Below are 18,416 nucleotides of genomic sequence, written 5' to 3'. Positions count from 1 at the left end.
AGATGAACTTACAATAACAAAAGAAAACCAACATGTGTGTGTGTGTGTGTGTGTGTGTGTGTGTGTGTGTGTGTGTGTGTGTGCCTGCCCACGCTACGTCTTCCAGCTCGTGGTCGCCACTCAAGAACTTTCCTGCCCCAGCGGCCATCAGCTCTTCGAGCTATGTGCCCCGCCCACTGCCACTTGATTTTAGCGATTCTGCGGGCTATGTCAGTCACTCTGGTTCTCCTACGGATCTCCTCATTTCTGATTCGATCACGCAGGGAAACTCCGAGCATAGCACGCTCCATCGCTCTTTGGGTGACCTTGAGCCTTCTTATGAGGCCCATAGTAAGCGACCACGTCTCAGAGCCATACACCATCACTGGCAACACACACTGGTCAAATACTTTTGACTTGAGACACTGCGGTATTTCGGGCAGGCCTCCCACTAGGTGGACCGACGATCTGGTGAAGGTCGCGGGAAGTACCTGGATGCAAGCGGCGCAGGACCGGTCTTTGTGGAAATCCTTGGGGGAGGCCTTTGTCCAGCAGTGGACGTCTTTCGGCTGAAACGACGACGACGACGACGATGTGTTACGCAATCAATATCGGCAACTCAACTTACAGCACGTGAAGTAAGCCTGTGCATTGTAGAAATAGCCGAAATAGAAATTGCAGATCATTGGAGAGCAGCACATCTCAATCAAATGACGTCCTCATTTAAATGAATAAATGAAATTTAACGCTTCGCTCTACACGACGCTGATCATAAAAAAGTATTTAATACTAATTTAAAAGGCTAACGCTTGGATCGACGCGACTCTGATCATTAAAAAAATACATAATAAAAAACCACAAACCTTTAAACTCGACCATCTCTCCAACAGCTGATTGGACAAGTCCTTTATTTTCTCTAAGATGGCGGCGTTTTCTTTAGTCTTATCTGGTGCGGCATTTGCTTGTCCAGTCCTGTTAGGAAGCTCTGCTGGAAGACCTTTAGAACAGATGAAATCAACGTTAAACATGCCAAAGAGGCTAATTATTGAAATATGAAACTAATTGATATCCAATAGCCAAGATGGATAATCTTCGTCTCTGTATTGCTGTTATATTCTTTTCATTTTTTCGTTGAGCGACTAACTAGTGCAGCAGGTTTCGCCGCCGAATTATGAACGCTGGTATATCACTATTCGCCTGCGTCTCTGATGGTGAAATATATCTATGGGAGCGATTTTTCAATAGAAATGTAATAGTATTTTTAGGATCTCCACAACAATACACACATTTTCATAGCAAAAAAAAACAACCACTAGGTGTACCGATGATCTGGTAAAGGTCGCAGGAAGTACCGGGATGCGTACCGGTCGTTGTGGAAATCCTTGGGGGAGGCCTTTGTTCAGCAGTGGTCGACATTTAGCCGAAACGAACAACGACATAAGCAGCCAGCTTATCGGTTGCCTCGTCGATGAACACGTCTTGCAGTGTTTCACCAGAGTAAATACAAATGAGTAAAAATAAATAGTGATGTATGTGAGCGCGCCAACACGTATGCGGCGCGCACGCACACACTGACAAAATTTAGCGGGGATTAGCGGGGAGCCAGTCGTGGTTGCGCCGAATTTTGTCAGTGTGTGCGTGCGCGCCGCATACGTATATTGGCGAGCTCATATCAAACCGCGCACGGTCCGTTTCTATGAAGATGACCTACTCATTTGTATTTACTCTGGTTCCACGATGGTGAAGAAGCGCTTAGTTGCAAAATAGTATCTATTACAAGTATTACAACCACATAGGCTGCCTCACCGGTGGCCTCGTCGATGAGCACGACGTCTTGCGGCGCGTCGGCGGCGCCGAGCCAGCGCTCCACGATGGTGAAGAAGCGGCTTTCTTGCACCATCGTCTTGTTCGTTATCGGGAGCCGGTCCACCGTCTGCAGCATCTCCAGTCTGTGGGGAAATAAGGTGTGAGAAAAGGGCAGAATGAGGACGGATTAAATACATTGTACGAGTCTTGATTTACTACTAGATTATTCTATTAGATCTAAAATATTCTTCTACTAAAGCCCGGTCCGTGAGCACGTAGAATCCCGTCCAATGACCCCAAGCTACCCATCCTTATCGCTCGCGCGTAATTATATTGCTGTCGCGACTGTGTGACGCGCGCCCGCAGTGAGTGTGCGAGCGCGACAGCAACATAATTACGTGCGAGCGACAAGGATGGGCAGCTTGGGGTCATTGGACGGGACTCTACGTTCTCACGGACCAGGCTTTAGACTTCTATTAGACTTCTACTTGTTTGAGTGACAATCTAGTTTTGAGGATCAAAAATTCTGGCTAAACAACTGCGTGGTATTAAAAGTCTAACGCATAACTGTGCGTCAGTTCTTGAGGTTTGTGATGTCATACGTCATACGACTTCAGATTTGTATGCTCTGTTACGTCATAATGTCTATTTCACCCCTCTTGTGCCGCTCCAATACCCTAGGCACTGAATTATGCGCCAGTACTTATAGTAGGTATATTTAACAAAAATGACGGTAACGGTGCATGCTCACACGATGGAGCTGAAAGACAAAATACGAGCGATTCTCTTTTTTTTTAAATTGGTCTAGCAGCAGCCTAAGGCCCCGGTAGTCGAGGAACAGGCGGCGGCAGGGCAGGTCGCCTACGTCAGCAGTGGCCGCGCTAGGGATGGCGAGGATAGTACCGGAAGTCCAGCGGCGCGTCGGATGCCCAGGGCGCCAGCAGCCTAAGGCCCCGGTAGTCGAGGAACAGGCGGCGGCAGGGCAGGTCGCCTACGTCACCTACTGTAGGNAAAGTCTTGAAAAGTGGAAAGCCTACTATTTTTATTCGACTGTAATTTTTGAGGTATAATACATTATCGTAGCATAAATATTTACGAAGATACAGATGTGTCAGCTGGAGACACGTGTCCTCAGCTTACACATAGAAAACAACTCATAGTTATGAAGTTCTAATGGCTCCAATTGAATAACTGAGAGGTTTGATGACTCTAATTAGGCTTTTATTGATGGTATACTTGGAATTGCTCTAGGGTCAATGAGGAAGTTGGAGACATTCAGGTGGAGGTAGCCACAGCTTCACGTGGTAATAATACGTCCGCGCGCGTCGACCGCCGACCGCCACATGGAAGGCAGCACTACCTCCCCGGTCGGGTCGGAGGCGGCGCCGGCCGCACTAGCGGGGGCCACGCCGTTTCCATTACATTACAAGATACATTCCATTACGCGTTACACCCGTCTGGACCCGGCTTGATATTTCATTTGTTTTCGCACTCAAAAACTACAAGCAACTTTATACCTTTCATACCTGGAGGAGGGGGAGGTAGCCACTGCGGCTGCCGCAGCTTCACGTGGTAGTAATAAGTTCGACCGCGCGCGTCGACCGCACTAGCGGGGGCCACGCCGTTTCCATTACATTACACGATACATTCCATTACGCACTACATCCGTCTGAACCCGGCTTGATATTTCATGTGTTTTCGCACTCATAAACTACAATATAACTACCTCTCATACCTGGAGGAGGGGGAGGTAGCCACTGCGGCTGCCGCAGCTTCACGTGGTAATAATACGTCCGACCGCGCGCGTCGACCGCCGACCGCCACATGGAAGGCAGCACTACCTCCCCGGTCGGGTCGGAGGCGGCGCCGGCCGCACTAGCGGAAGCCACGCCCGCGGGGGGCATCGCGAGACCGACCGCCTGGGTCGGGTCGGGCATGCCGGGCATTTGCATTTGGACCTGGAGTAAATGGTACATTGGTGACGAAGATTATAATAATAATAAATAAATAAATAATAAATATCCTTGGACATTTTACACTGCGCCGCTAGCCCCAAACTAAGCGAAGCTTGTACTATGGGTACTAGACCACGGATATAAAATTCATCATTTCAATTTCTGCCCGACCGGGAATCGAACCCGGGACCTCTCGGCATTGTAGTCCGTTCTGAACCACTACACCAAACGGCCGATCTTTTATCAAGATGCTTCGATTATGTAAATATTATACGACGTCCCCCCACAAGGTGGACTGACGACATCAGGAAGGCGCTGGACGCAGGCCGCTACCAACCGGGCGACATGGAAAGCATTGGGGGAGGCCTGGAGGCCTATGTTCAGCAGTGGACGTCCTATGGCTGAGATGATGATGATGATATGACGTGTGTCTCGTTTGTTGAATGACGTTCATTTCTATAAAAAGGCCTCCCCCAAGTATTTCCATAACGACCCGTCCTACGCTTCCAGTATGCCAAATGACGTGTAATACAGCCGAATTATTTACTTTGTATTTTATTGTCAAACAAAAGAATAAACGTGCCGTTTGTAATATCGGGCGGATCAGGACGAAAACGCAGCATATCACGTCACGTTTATTCGTACGAAAAAAGCCACGCTACATGGTGTTGCCAGATTTTTGTCTTCTAGTAAATACGGGGCATAAATGTAACTTAACTATAGTAATTTGTGTTCCATACCCAATAATCATTTGAACATTAAACTTTATGGGCTAAAATATGGTTTTAGCAATCCTTGGATCTTGTTGTACTCAAATCAAAATCAAAAATATTTATTCAATTTAGACCACAAGTGGCACTTATGAACATGTCTCCTTATCTTTTGGGCCCTACCAGCGCTTCGAGACAAACATAATACGGCAAGTGCTGAGAAGAAACGCCGGAACAAACAAAAATGTTTTATAGACAGTTTAATAAATGAAATATAAATATATTTCACACCTGTGGATGAGCATGTTCGAGGCCGGGCGGAGGCTGTCCGTAGGGCGGCATCTGCTGCCCGAACACGAACCCGCCCATTCCGAAGCCGCCCATGCCCATGATACTGCCAAAAACAAGTTATTCGTATTAGACATCATACAAAAAGAAAAAGAAACTTTCATAAGCACATAAAGTCGTTAATAGTGTTGCGATAATAATATCAAGTTTAGACAACGTATTAGCCCAGCTTCTGAGGTATATATTAACTTAGAAATATTTGAACATTGAATTGGTCAAGCAACTTCAATTTTTTATTGTTTTAATCACAAGGCAATAAAGTTGCGCGTATCTGATATGACTACACCAGGCAGTCTAACAACAGGGAGAGATGGCGGGAGGTCGTGCTAAGAGCTGTTTCCGCCCTTATAATCGATGTGGACGCCTCAACGTGATCACTACTCTGACAAAAGCGAAACGAATAAGAAGATTGACCCTTAACTGGATCAGTTAAAAACATTATTTTTGGATCTTAACATAAGGCAATAAAGTTCAAATTGTGTTTAGTACATTATTTGAATAAAAAGAGTTAAATTGCCGTTCAAAGTTCTCGCAACTCACGAAGGCGAGTGAGCTATACTTGTGTGTGTATGTGTACATGCACATAAGCACATAACGATAGTGTAATGTCTAAGAAAACTTGGGAAAAACGAATAGTAGCGAACCACCACACATGTAAAGCTCACTCGCCTTCGTGAATTGCAACAACTATACAAGAAGCTCGTTACTTGTGCTGCGGCATGCAGAAGGGCTGCGGCTGCGGGAAGGGCGGGCAGAAGGGCGGGAACTCCGCGCCCTCCAGCAGCCCGCCCAGCATGCCGCCCATCATGCCCGCGCCGAACATTTGCTGAAACACGAACAAAATCAAAATCAAAAAATCAAAATCAAAAGTATTTATTCAGTTTAGACCACAAGTGGCACTTATGAACGTCAAAATTATTATTTTTTATCCACAACGAGGAAGCTCTTGACCTGTATCTCACCTGATGGTAAGTGATGATCAGGCCGAAGGTGGAAGCGAGCTTCACCCGGAATCCTCAACCACGGAGGAACTGGCTATCTTACCTCTAACTGCCGGAACACAACAATGCTGTTAACATTGTTGTTATGGCGACAGACTTAGGTAAGATGGTGGTAGCTAGCCAGGCGGACTTAGAACAAGCCCTACCACCAACCAAACCGAACAGAAAAATCTGCCCCCACTGAGAATCGAACCCGGGACCTCTGCGTCTGAAGCAGGTGGTCTTACCACTAGACCACAGAGGCGTTTAAATAATAAAAAATAAAAGTTAGCCCTTATGGGGCAACACTATAAGTCATCCTAAGTTGTGCCTGAAAGTTTGCTGCAACACGAACAAAGTTTAAGACTGGCTACTTCGCCTCGGTAAATGAAGCAATTCTATTGGTTCTTTACAAACACATCCCTCGCTACGCATCCTCGCATATAAAATATCTGGTGGAAACGCAGCCTAAGGCCCCGATAGACACGCAGCAAAGAAATGTTTAGTTAAACGTTTTATAGTTCATTCAACTTATGATGGTGATTTAGACAGATAAAACGTTTCGTTTTATGATTCTAACTTTCTACAAATAAAAATATTGAGTTGTAAAAATCAATTACTTTTGTATGTTTTCATCCTTCTAAAATATCAATCACTAATCTTTCTCAATTAACCTAAACAAGAATTTCTAATTATTTATTAGTTTATTATTTAGAAAAAATTGTGAAAAAATATTAAATGAATTGCTTCTGCGTTTATCGGAACTTTTGCTCATATGGATGGGACATAAACAATCGCAATAAATCAGTAATCGGCATGGTGGTCATCTTACAAATTTAGTACCAGTTTATTTGCGTGCATTTATGTCTGTTACATATTTCACATTCGGGTCATACCTTACGCACGCAATGTATTACTTTTCTTCACAGGTACTCGCTAGTGGAGCCGTAGTTAATATTGATTCAAATTACCCCTGCCTTATACTTCACTTCCAAAAATCATTTTCTAATATTAGAAGATGAGGGATAATTTACTACAAAGGACGGATTGTAGTCAATTCTCCCCATTCTGGGAGCTTGACACGACGAATCTGTTTCTTCGCGTCGGGCTGAATCTCACATCAATTCTCAAACTGCGCATAATGTGCCAGAATTGCTAGCTCGGGCAATGCAATCCAATTTCTGTCGTTGTGAACGACCCGTGACGATAAACAGGTGCTTGGTAGGCTCTCAGAATCAAACGTTCTAAATCTAGCATCCTTATAGTTATGAAAATAAGGGATAAAGGGTCGCTTACTTATGGGCCTCATAAGAAGGCTCAAGGTCACGCAAAGGGCGATGGAGCGGGCTATGCTCGGAGTTTCCCTGCGTGATCGAATAGGAGATCCGCAGGAGAACCAAAGTAACCGACATAGCTCGCAGAATTGCTAAAATCAAGTGGCAGTGGGTGGGGCACATAGCTCGTAGAGACGATGGCCGTTGGGGCAGGAAAGTTCTCGAGTGGCGACCACGGGCTGGAAGACGTAGCGTGGGCAGGCCTCCTACTAGGTGGACCGACGATCTGGTAAAGGTCGCGGGAAGAGCCTGGATGCGAGCAGCGCAGGACCGTTCATTGTGGAAAACCTTGGGGGAGGCCTTTGTCCAGCAGTGGACGTTATTTGGCTGAAACGAAGGGATAAAGTCGTGTACCTGTGGATAGTTGTCCTGCGGCCAGTAGTGCTGCCAGTGCGGCGGCTCGCGCTGGCGCCGCGACTCGTCGGCCGCCGCCGCCGCTTCTGCGAACGCGCGCCGCCGCTCTTCTTTGCTCATGGGCGGGACTGCGGCTAATACTCGGTCGTTTAGCCTGGTTTAGAACAAAAGTTGGTAATTTACCTAAGTTTTACGTTTAATGGTGTAAACGTTGTATCAAAATTAAAAGCTCTGCAAGAAGAAAAAACTTTTTTTTTAGCCTAAAGACCTAGAATAAACGTAAGAAAAGACAACAAGACACAAGTAATAATAATAATAATAAAATAACTTTTATTAACACACATTATACAATACAATACAACACATTTAAAAGAAAGAGACGAATGCATGTTAATAGGGCGCCTGCTCAGTTTTAGTTGGGACACCTTAATAGGGTATCCAAGTAAACAAATTTTTTTTTTCCTTAACATTGAAGTTATTGTAAAAAATACAGGTATCCTGTAGGCCTAAGATGCGCGCCGCAATAAGCGGTTATCACGCCATTTTATCGATTTTCTCCATACATTTTGACGTCGATAAAAGTTATCACGGCGCGCATCTTAGGCCTACGGACCCAGTAGGTCTAGGATGCGCGCCGCGATAAACTTTTATCGAGCCATTTTATCAATTTTACGTAACAAGCCCGTACATTTGTCGTCTAAAATGATCGATAAGATTTTATCACGGCACGCATCCTAGCCCGGCTGGTGGTGAAGCCGGGAGCGTCAGTAAACATTAAACAAAAGACATGACGTGTTTCGACGTTTAATAGAATGAAGAACGCTGACTAAAGAAATAATTTGTATATTTCGATTACTTTTAAGATGAATTTACACCCGTTGTTCGTTCGTGTTTTCTTGCTGGTAATCGAGTGAAGTTGACGCGGGCCGCCACAGGCTCCTTGCTCGTATACAACTTCAGACGTATTATGTGCGCTCATATAGCCGATAGATGGCGTTAACAACATGTTATCTCTCATAAATCCCGGTCTCTGAGCACAGTCTCGCGACTGTGCGACGGGCGCTCGCAGTGAGTGCGCGAGCGCGACAGCAACATAATTACGCGCGAGCGATAAGGATGGGTAGCTTGGGGTCATTGGACAAAATTCTACGTGCTCAGAGACCGGGCTTTAACATAAAATACATTGACTCACCGTATACTCCTTCTGCCGTCCGGACTGCTCCTTCGTTTCCTCCTGTCCCTGTCATCTCTATCGCGATCTCTGTATCTGTCCCTGTCTCGATCCCGGTCCCGCTCGCCCCTCTCTCTATCCCTGTCTCTTTCCCGCTCCCGGTCCCGCTCGCCCCTGTCTCTATCCCTGTCTCTTTCGCGCTCCCTCTCTCTCTCTCTTTCCTTGTCCCGCTCGTCGCGGCGGTCGCGGTCGCGGTCGCGGGAGCCGCTAGAGTCGGCCGCTCGCCGCTCCACGTTGGCCTGCCTTTCGTGTTCTTTCATTTGCTGTATACGCTCCTTTTTGGGGATTTTGAACACCTCCTGTAAATTAAAGAAAATAAAGAAATGTGTGCAATCGAAATTGGCAACTTACAACGGATGAGCTAAGTCAAGCCTGTGTAAATAACCGCGAAAGTAATCAAGATTTTTAAACGACTTAAAAAAAGGAGGAGGTTATATGTTCGACTGTATGTATCTTTTTGATTAACCAATCAGATTCCTGTCTGTCAATTTCATTCAACTTGAATGACATCTGATTTGTCGTTTAAAAAAATGTCTCTGCTCCGCTCCGCCTTGGTGGAGACGGGCCTTACACAAGCTTGACTCTATAAGTAGTGTCAAATTTTCCATAAAATCAGGCATCGATCAAAGCGCAATATTAGAATAAATTATGCCACAAACCTTTAAACTCGACCATCTCTCCAACAGCTGATTGGACAAGTCCTTTATTTTCTCTAAGATGGCGGCGTTTTCTTTAGTCTTATCTGGTGTGGCATTTGCTTGTCCAGTCCTGTTAGGAAGCTCTGCTGGAAGACCTGTAGAATAGATGAAGTCAATGTTAAATGGTATGTCACTAAAACACATTGTATGAGGGTGTTCAGAAAGTAATGAGAATGGGATATTTCTAGCCATCACAAAAATATGAATAAAATAGGGCAGGTTATTAATTCTTCACTAGAAACTAGTAAAAAATTTACCATTGTGTTTAAGAATTACATTCATCTGGACGCGACCCTTAGTGGTCGTAGATAATCTAGTGAAGATCACAGGATGCGGGCAGCGCAAGATCGGCCGTTGTGGAAATTCTTGGGGGAGGCCTTTATTCAGCAGTGGACGTCATGTGGCTGAAATGATGATAAAGCTGCCTTACCGGAGGCCTCGTCGATAAGCACGACGTCTTGCGGCGCTAGACGATGGTTAAGAAGCGGCTTTTAAAAAATAGCACCAATCACAATTACATAAGCTATATTTTACCGGTAGCCTCGTCGATGAGCACGACGTCTTGCGGCGCCGAGCCAGCGCTCCACGATAGTGAAGAAGCGGTTCGTTGCAAAAATAGTATCTATTACGACATAAGCTGCCTCACCGGTTGCCTCGTCGATGAGCACGACATCTTGCGGTGTTCACAATGGTGAAGAAGCGGCTTTTGGAAAATAGAACCAATCACAATGAGGGTTTTCGCGAATGAAAGATCCGCTAGATGGCGGGACGTGGATGTGGGGTCCGACTGCTGCGTGATTGGTGGATTTTGACATATCTGTCAATGTCATGTCAAAAATAACCAATCACGCAGCATTTGGACCTCGCGTCTACGTATTGCCATCTGGCGGATTTTTCATTCGCGAAAACCCTCATTACATAAGCTATATTTTAGCGGTGGCCTCGTCGATGAGCACGTCTTGCGGCGCGTCGGCGGCGCCCTGCCAGCGCTCCACGACGGTGAAGAAGCGGCTTTTGGAAAATAGAACCAATCACAACGACATTAGCTTTATTTTACCGGTGGCCTCGTCGATGAGCACGACGTCTTGCGACGCCGAGCCAGCGCTCCACGATGGTGAAAAAGCGGCTTTTGGAAAATAGAACCAATCACAACGACATAAGCTATACTTTACCGGTGGCCTCGTCGATGAGCACGACGTCTTGCGGCGCGTCGGCGGCGCCGAGCCAGCGCTCCACGATGGTGAAGAAGTGGCTTTATTGGAAAATGAAACCAATCACAACGACATAAGGTATATTTTACCGGTGGCCTCGTCGATGAGTACGACATCTTGAGCGCGCGAGACAGCGCTCCACGATAGTGAAGAAGCGGTTCGTTGCAAAAATAGTATCTACATATTATGTACTAGCTTATTATGTATAAGCTGCCTCACCGGTTGCCTCGTCGATAAGCACGTCTTGCGGCGCTTCACGATGGTAAAGAAGCGGCTTTTGGAAAATAGAACCAATCACAACGACATAAGGTATATTTTACCGGTGGCCTCGTCGATGAGCACGACGTCTTGCGGCGCCGAGCCAGCGCTCCACGATGGTGAAGAAGCGGCTTTTGGAAAATAGAACCAATGACAACGACATAAGCGTTATTTTACCGGTGGCCTCGTCGATGAGCACGTTTTGCGGCATTCACGGTGGTGACGAGGCGGCTTTATTGGAAAATAGAACCAATCACAACGACATAAGCTATACTTTACCGGTGGCCTCGTCGATGAGCACGACGTCTTGCGGCGCATCGGCGGCGCCGAGCCAGCGCTCCACGATGGTGAAGAAGCGGCTTTCTTGCACCATCGTCTTGTTCGTTATAGGGAGCCGGTCCACCGTCTGCAGCATCTCCAGTCTGTGGGGAAACGAGGTGTGAGAGACGGGCAGACGGAATTACATACATAAATTAAGACATTGTTTAGAGTCTTGATTTACGGATTCAAGTATGTTTAAAAAAAATTCTTCTACTTGTTTGAGTGACAATCTAGTTTCGAGGATCAAAAATTCTGGCTAAACAACTGCGTGGTATTAAAAGTCTAACGCATAACTGTGCGTCAGTTCTTGAGGTTTGAGATGTCATACGTCATACGACTTCAGATTTGTATGCTCTGTTACGTCATAATGTCAATTTCACCCCTCTCGTGTCGCTCCAATACCCTAGGCACTGAATTATGCGCCAGTACTTATAGTAGGTATATGTAACAAAGAGAGTAGCTAAACAGGGTGGAAACGATAAGTGATCTCACTCGATTATTTCTAAACTATACAAGATATCAAAAAACTGGTTATGGATCCTGAAAGTGCTTCACGAGCTCTTTCAAACGGTATAAGTAATAGGTTACAGAATTAACTGGATCTATCCGAAAGTTCAATGTTTTCAGGCTCCATACTAAATGTATGCCAGCGACACAATATTGGAAGTGTTAATTTTTTTTATTCAATAGTAAACACTTAAATTGAACTCCAAATTGCATTCTTATTTAAAATTATTCATGAAAAACATTGGTTTTAGGCTTTACTTGCTATAATATTATCAAGACATGAGTGCCATGACCGTGGCAGTACTAAATGTATGGAAGCTGGAAACATTGAATTTTCGGATAATCCAGTTTATTTGGTAACCTATTATTGGTACCGTTGGATAGAGCTCCTGAAGCACTTTCAGGATCAGTAACAAGTTTTTGGATATCTTGTATAGTTTAGAAATAATCGAGTGAGATCACTTATCGTTTCCACCCTGTATTTAACACAGTGACGGTCGGCTTGTGCCTGCTTACACAATGGAGCTGAAAGACAAAATACGAGCGATTCTCTTTTTTTTTTAAATTGGTCTAGCAGCAGCCTAAGGCCCCGGTAGTCGAGGAACAGGCGGCGGCAGGGCAGGTCGCCTACGTCAGCAGTGGCCGCGCTAGGGACGGCGAGGGTAGTACCGGAAGTCCAGCGGCGCGTCGGATGCCCAGGGCGCCAGCAGCCTAAGGCCCCGGTAGTCGAGGAACAGGCGGCGGCAGGGCAGGTCCCCTACGTCACCTACTGTAGATCTAGCGCTTAACTGTGAGTCATTGCTTGAGGGGAGCCGCATTGGAGCGAGTTTTTGAGATGTCATACATCATCGAGAGTTCAGATGTGCTTCAGACTTGTATGCTTTGTGATGTCTTAATATGTCAACTTCACCGCTCCTGTGGCGCTTCCATACCCCAGGCACTGACATTAAAGATGACGCTGAACTCGGCTTGTGCGTGCTCACACGTCGGAGCTGGAAGACAAAATACGAGCGATTCTCATGTTTTTTAAATTGCTAGTCTACCGGAAGTCCAGCGGCGCGTCGGTAGCCCAGGGCGCCAGCAGCCTAAGGCCCCGGTAGTCGAGGAACAGGCGGCGGCAGGGCAGGCCGCCTACGTCACCTACTGTAGGTCTAGCGCTTAACTGTGAGTCATTGCTTGAGGGGAGCCGCATTGGAGGGAGTTTTTGAGATGTCAGAGTTCAGATGTGCTTCAGACTTGTATGCTTTGTGATGTCTTAATATGTCAACTTCACCGCTCCTGTGGCGCTTCCATACCCCAGGCACTGACATTAAAGATGACGCTGAACTCGGTCGGCTTGTGCGTGCTCACACGTCGGAGCTGGAAGACAAAATACGAGCGATTCTCATGTTTTTTAAATTGCTAGTCTACCGGAAGTCCAGCGGCGCGTCGGTAGCCCAGGGCGCCAGCAGCCTAAGGCCCCGGTAGTCGTGGAACAGGCGGCGGCAGGGCAGGCCGCCTACGTCACCTACTGTAGGTCTAGCGCTTAACTGTGAGTCATTGCTTGAGGGGAGCCGCATTGGAGGGAGTTTTTGAGATGTCAGAGTTCAGATGTGCTTCAGACTTGTATGCTTTGTGATGTCTTAATATGTCAACTTCACCGCTCCTGTGGCGCTTCCATACCCCAGGCACTGACGTTAAAGATGACGATGAGCTCGGACGTCGGAGCTGGAAGACAAAATACGAGCGATTCTCATGTTTTTTAAATTGCTAGTCTACCGGAAGTCCAGCGGCGCGTCGGATGCCCAGGGCGCCAGCAGCCTAAGGCCCCGGTAGTCGAGGAACAGGCGGCGGCAGGGCAGGTCGGCGTCACGCAGCAGCCGCAGCAGGGCCGCCTGAGCGCGCCGTGTCTTGGCGCGTACGACGGTCCGCGAGAGGCGCAGCGTGTGGCTCTGATTCTTCACGCCGGTGCGGCTGAGCGCTTCGAGGTCTTCTTCGATCTACAAATTGGAGATTGAAAGTCAGTTTCATGTGACGGTTAAGACACGTGGTCTCTCAACGAACGCTATGGCAGAAACTTAGATGCAACTCAAAAGTAACTAGCAGTTGCAGTTTCGTTGCAGTTGCGTTTCACCGTCTGTTCTGGACCTAAGAACGGCGTAAATTAAGTGTACGGCTAGGATTGAGGCGAATTTGTAATTTCGACATGCAACTTGAAGTCAAATTAAAACTTCGGTTAGCCTATTTCTTCAGTCTGTGACCATGACCGGTGCAACAGAATCAATGGTATTATCACATGCACAAAACATAAACGTATCATGTAAGTTGCAAAGGTATTTCGTTCTCGTTTAAACTAACTCTTAGACCTCGCGATATATTCGGGCGAGATTGATTTGTCTCAAGTCAAATCTTGAGACTATACAAAAAACCACCGAATTACCAAATCTTTNGCACTGACATTAAAGATGACGCTAAACTCGGCTTGTGCGTGCTCACACGATGGAGCTGAAAGACAAAATACGAGCGATTCTCATTTTTTTTAAATTGCTAGTCTACCGGAAGTCCAGCGGCGCGTCGGTAGCCCAGGGCGCCAGCAGCCTAAGGCCCCGGTAGTCGAGGAACAGGCGGCGGCAGGGCAGGTCGGCGTCACGCAGCAGCCGCAGCAGGGCCGCCTGAGCGCGCCTCGTCTTGGCGCGTACGACGGTCCGCGAGAGGCGCAGCGTGTGGCTTTGATTCTTCACGCCGGTGCGGCTGAGCGCTTCGAGGTCTTCTTCGATCTACAAATTGGAGATGAAAGTCAGTTTCATGTGACGGTTAAGACACGTGGTCGCTCAACGGACGCTATGGCAGAAACTTAGATGCAACTCAAAAGTAACTAGCAGTTGCAGTTTCGTTGCAGTTGCGTTTCACCGTCTGTTCTGGACCTAAGAACGGCGTAAATTAAGTGTACTGCTAGGAATGAGGTGAATTGGTAATTCCGATATCCAACTTGAAATCAAGTTAAAACTTCGGTTAGCCTCTCTATTTCTTCAGTCTGTGCAACAGAATCAATGGCATTATCACATGCACAAAATATAAACGCAAGTTGTGTAAGGGCTGATTTTTCAATCATCGGATAACTTTTAACACATTGACAGTTTCAGTATGAGAAATATGTCAAAATGACAAGTTTATTCTTCAGTTAAAAGATATCTGACGATTGAAAAATCAGCTCTAAGTTGCAAAGGTATTCGTTTACTGAAAGTTATTTCGTTCTCGTTTAAACTAACCCTTAGGCCACACACATCGCGATAATATTCGGGCGGCATTGATTTGCCTGAAGTCAAATCCTGAGTGAGACTATACAAAAAACCACCAAATTATGAAATCTTCAAATTATCGCGATAAGTATGGCCCATAGGTAACAAAATCACTAAGAGCGCTTTCACATTAGGGCGTTAGAAGCGCGAGCGCGACAGCAGCGCGGCAGCGGCGTTTTTATAATGTGAATGCATGCACCCGCTGTCACATAGTATGAAATATTCGGCAGCGCGTCTGTCGCGTGTTTGTCGCGCTGCTAAGGCTTGATTTCCTCCTACGCTGACGTCGGTCGCGTACATCGGTCGAGCGTACGAATAAACACAATGTTCTATGAAGCACCGCACTGCAACGCTGTCGTCAGCGGCAGATAATTACATAGAACTAGTGTATATTCGGTACGCGCCGCCGACATCGGTCATCGACGTCAGCCTAAGAGGAAATCAAGCCTAAATCGCCTAAATGTGAAAGCGCTCTAAAACAATCATAGGTCCACTCACGTCGGCGTCTTGAACCAAGTCCGGTGCATTGGGCGCGTAAGTCCTAGGCTTGCGGGCGCGGCGCCGGGCCCGCGGCGGCGCCGCCTCGGCCGCGGCTCCCTCCGCAGCCGAAGCGGCGCCCGACTTGGAGGTAGATACATCCTCTTCCTCCTGGATCACATTTAGCTGGTCAACATTGATTAAGAGGGTGATGAGAAGGTGGTAGTGGTTTGGTTTTTTTTTATTTCATGCAATTTTAACACGTTGCCAATCCCAGATAATTTATAAGGCTTTTTGATATATTATTTTTGAGAGGAATTATCTCTATTGATTTATTTAAAACTTTGTTGCAAACAATACAGGATTATAAAAGGCTAATTTAATGAAATATTATGACATTCTCTTGAATCTCTTGTAATCAACCTTATTTAGATTTCAAAAAGATGGTTAGTTATCCAGTTTGTGCCTTAAAGCCGAAGCCAAGGCTAAGGTGAAGGCATTAGAAATCTACCTTGATAACAAATCGGCAATAACGGACCGTTTTTTTCGAGAAAAAAGTACTGTTTACTTAACATGAGGCAGACTCAGTATCATGTTACATGCAGTTGAAGGTAATCATAAGCCCTAGACACGCGTGCCTCAAGGGACTGGGAACGTGTTAATGCAATGAAACGAAGCGAGAAGCATTTTTGTACTTTCGGTATTTTCCGCAAGTCTGCGAATAGCAATTGAAACTCTTGATAAAACACAGCAATAATAACGAGTTTTCGTCATTTTCAATTTCAATCATTATCTTCATGCTTTGCTCTTTTTTCTTCAAATTATTGTTAGAGCTATCTAACAAGGATAGGCATAAGAAGTCTTTTAACTCTGGTAGCACGCCTTTGCTGCGAAACTTTGACGTCGAAACATTTATAAGGAAAGGTGTTTTCATTTGTTTTTCTACCTAAGTTTCGCAGTAGAGTCGTGCCAAATTCAACCATAACATTATCATAATAAAGTCGCATCTCACCTCGTCATACTCATCGTCGGAGTCGGGCTCGGCGCCGATCCAGCCGCGACAGTTGCTGGCGCCACAATAGCACCGCTGGGCCACCTTTCTGCACAACAACAACCGTTACCACACCGACTGCACTGGAATCCCCAATTTGGAATGTTAACACAATAAAATTCATTCTTGTTTTGTATTTTTTGTCATCGACAGTTTTTTTTTTAAAGGTTATTAGTAATTTGTGATGCCCCTCGTACTAAGCTAAATATGCTTGTATCACGAGTGAGCTCACCAAAATAGTCGAGCGGCGGCGGGGACCGAACCCGCGTTCCCCGGATCTCGAGTAGGCCAGTCCGACCCCTTCACCGTTCGGCTATCGTGCCCAATAGTTTAAGTTTTGTATCAGTAGTTTATTAGTCTAAATAAAATTAAATGAAGCAAACAGTTCGCCTTCTTTTACGACTTTATGAAGGCAGCAGGAAATAAATACTGTCATTTTAGAAATCCATATTATTGATGTACGAAAAAATCATAGACACTCGAAAAGTGTCGATTTGTTTCTCCTATAGGGTAACTCTTATCGAAAATAGCATTTGTACAGGGAAATCTAATTTTGATCAGACGTAACTTAAATGCACACGCAGTTCAATGCACTTGTGATAAGTAAATTGCGTCATTGAGCCGAAGAAATACAGTGTGAGTCACGTTAAAGTGTACATATCAAAATAAATGAAACTAGACCTATTTTCATCGACAAAAAAGAGGTCAAAAAATTTTTGAGATTTTTTTTAAATTTTTTATAGAATTTTTTTTCTTTCAATTACTTATTGTAAAGAAAACATAATAACTTTTAAACTAAGCGGTATATCTTGATACAATGAAAACAGTAACAATGCTAAATAACAGGCAATACTAAAAAAATACATAAAACACACAAAAAAGGCCAACAAATAATAAAAAAANTACCGGAAGTCCAGCGGCGCGTCGGATGCCCAGGGCGCCAGCAGCCTAAGGCCCCGGTAGTCGAGGAACAGGCGGCGGCAGGGCAGGTCCCCTACGTCACCTACTGTAGATCTAGCGCTTAACTGTGAGTCATTGCTTGAGGGGAGCCGCATTGGAGCGAGTTTTTGAGATGTCATACATCATCGAGAGTTCAGATGTGCTTCAGACTTGTATGCTTTGTGATGTCTTAATATGTCAACTTCACCGCTCCTGTGGCGCTTCCATACCCCAGGCACTGACATTAAAGATGACGCTGAACTCGGCTTGTGCGTGCTCACACGTCGGAGCTGGAAGACAAAATACGAGCGATTCTCATGTTTTTTAAATTGCTAGTCTACCGGAAGTCCAGCGGCGCGTCGGTAGCCCAGGGCGCCAGCAGCCTAAGGCCCCGGTAGTCGAGGAACAGGCGGCGGCAGGGCAGGCCGCCTACGTCACCTACTGTAGGTCTAGCGCTTAACTGTGAGTCATTGCTTGAGGGGAGCCGCATTGGAGGGAGTTTTTGAGATGTCAGAGTTCAGATGTGCTTCAGACTTGTATGCTTTGTGATGTCTTAATATGTCAACTTCACCGCTCCTGTGGCGCTTCCATACCCCAGGCACTGACGTTAAAGATGACGATGAGCTCGGACGTCGGAGCTGGAAGACAAAATACGAGCGATTCTCATGTTTTTTAAATTGCTAGTCTACCGGAAGTCCAGCGGCGCGTCGGATGCCCAGGGCGCCAGCAGCCTAAGGCCCCGGTAGTCGAGGAACAGGCGGCGGCAGGGCAGGTCGGCGTCACGCAGCAGCCGCAGCAGGGCCGCCTGAGCGCGCCGTGTCTTGGCGCGTACGACGGTCCGCGAGAGGCGCAGCGTGTGGCTCTGATTCTTCACGCCGGTGCGGCTGAGCGCTTCGAGGTCTTCTTCGTGCGATTTTTGGTTTTACAAAGATAATACGATAGAAAATAATACAAAGTAATAAAAACCACCGGTTATAGG

The 18,416-nt window shown here is 46.2% G+C and overlaps 1 protein-coding gene across 1 annotated transcript in view; it reads right to left on the bottom strand.

Moving 5' to 3' along the window:
* Set2 (SET domain containing 2) overlaps window positions 1-18,416 on the bottom strand; it is a 43,849-nt gene that overhangs the window by 18,640 nt on the left and 6,793 nt on the right. The window contains exons 6-17 of the mRNA XM_028299979.1: window positions 15,469-15,618; window positions 13,451-13,671; window positions 11,144-11,286; window positions 9,357-9,490; window positions 8,659-8,996; window positions 7,467-7,620; window positions 5,506-5,624; window positions 4,742-4,844; window positions 3,490-3,743; window positions 2,689-2,835; window positions 1,786-1,928; window positions 856-976 (exon numbers count right to left, since the gene is read on the bottom strand). Coding sequence (XP_028155780.1) covers window positions 856-976; window positions 1,786-1,928; window positions 2,689-2,835; window positions 3,490-3,743; window positions 4,742-4,844; window positions 5,506-5,624; window positions 7,467-7,620; window positions 8,659-8,996; window positions 9,357-9,490; window positions 11,144-11,286; window positions 13,451-13,671; window positions 15,469-15,618 — 2,027 coding nt within the window. The remainder of the gene's footprint in view (window positions 1-855; window positions 977-1,785; window positions 1,929-2,688; window positions 2,836-3,489; window positions 3,744-4,741; window positions 4,845-5,505; window positions 5,625-7,466; window positions 7,621-8,658; window positions 8,997-9,356; window positions 9,491-11,143; window positions 11,287-13,450; window positions 13,672-15,468; window positions 15,619-18,416) is intronic.

Source organism: Ostrinia furnacalis, unplaced genomic scaffold, assembly GCF_004193835.3.
Source record: "Ostrinia furnacalis isolate ACB-3 unplaced genomic scaffold, ASM419383v2 OfSCF0694, whole genome shotgun sequence".
NCBI lineage: Eukaryota > Metazoa > Arthropoda > Insecta > Lepidoptera > Crambidae > Ostrinia > Ostrinia furnacalis.
Note: the sequence above shows the minus strand (reverse complement) of the source record. Positions and strands in the feature narration are given on the sequence as shown.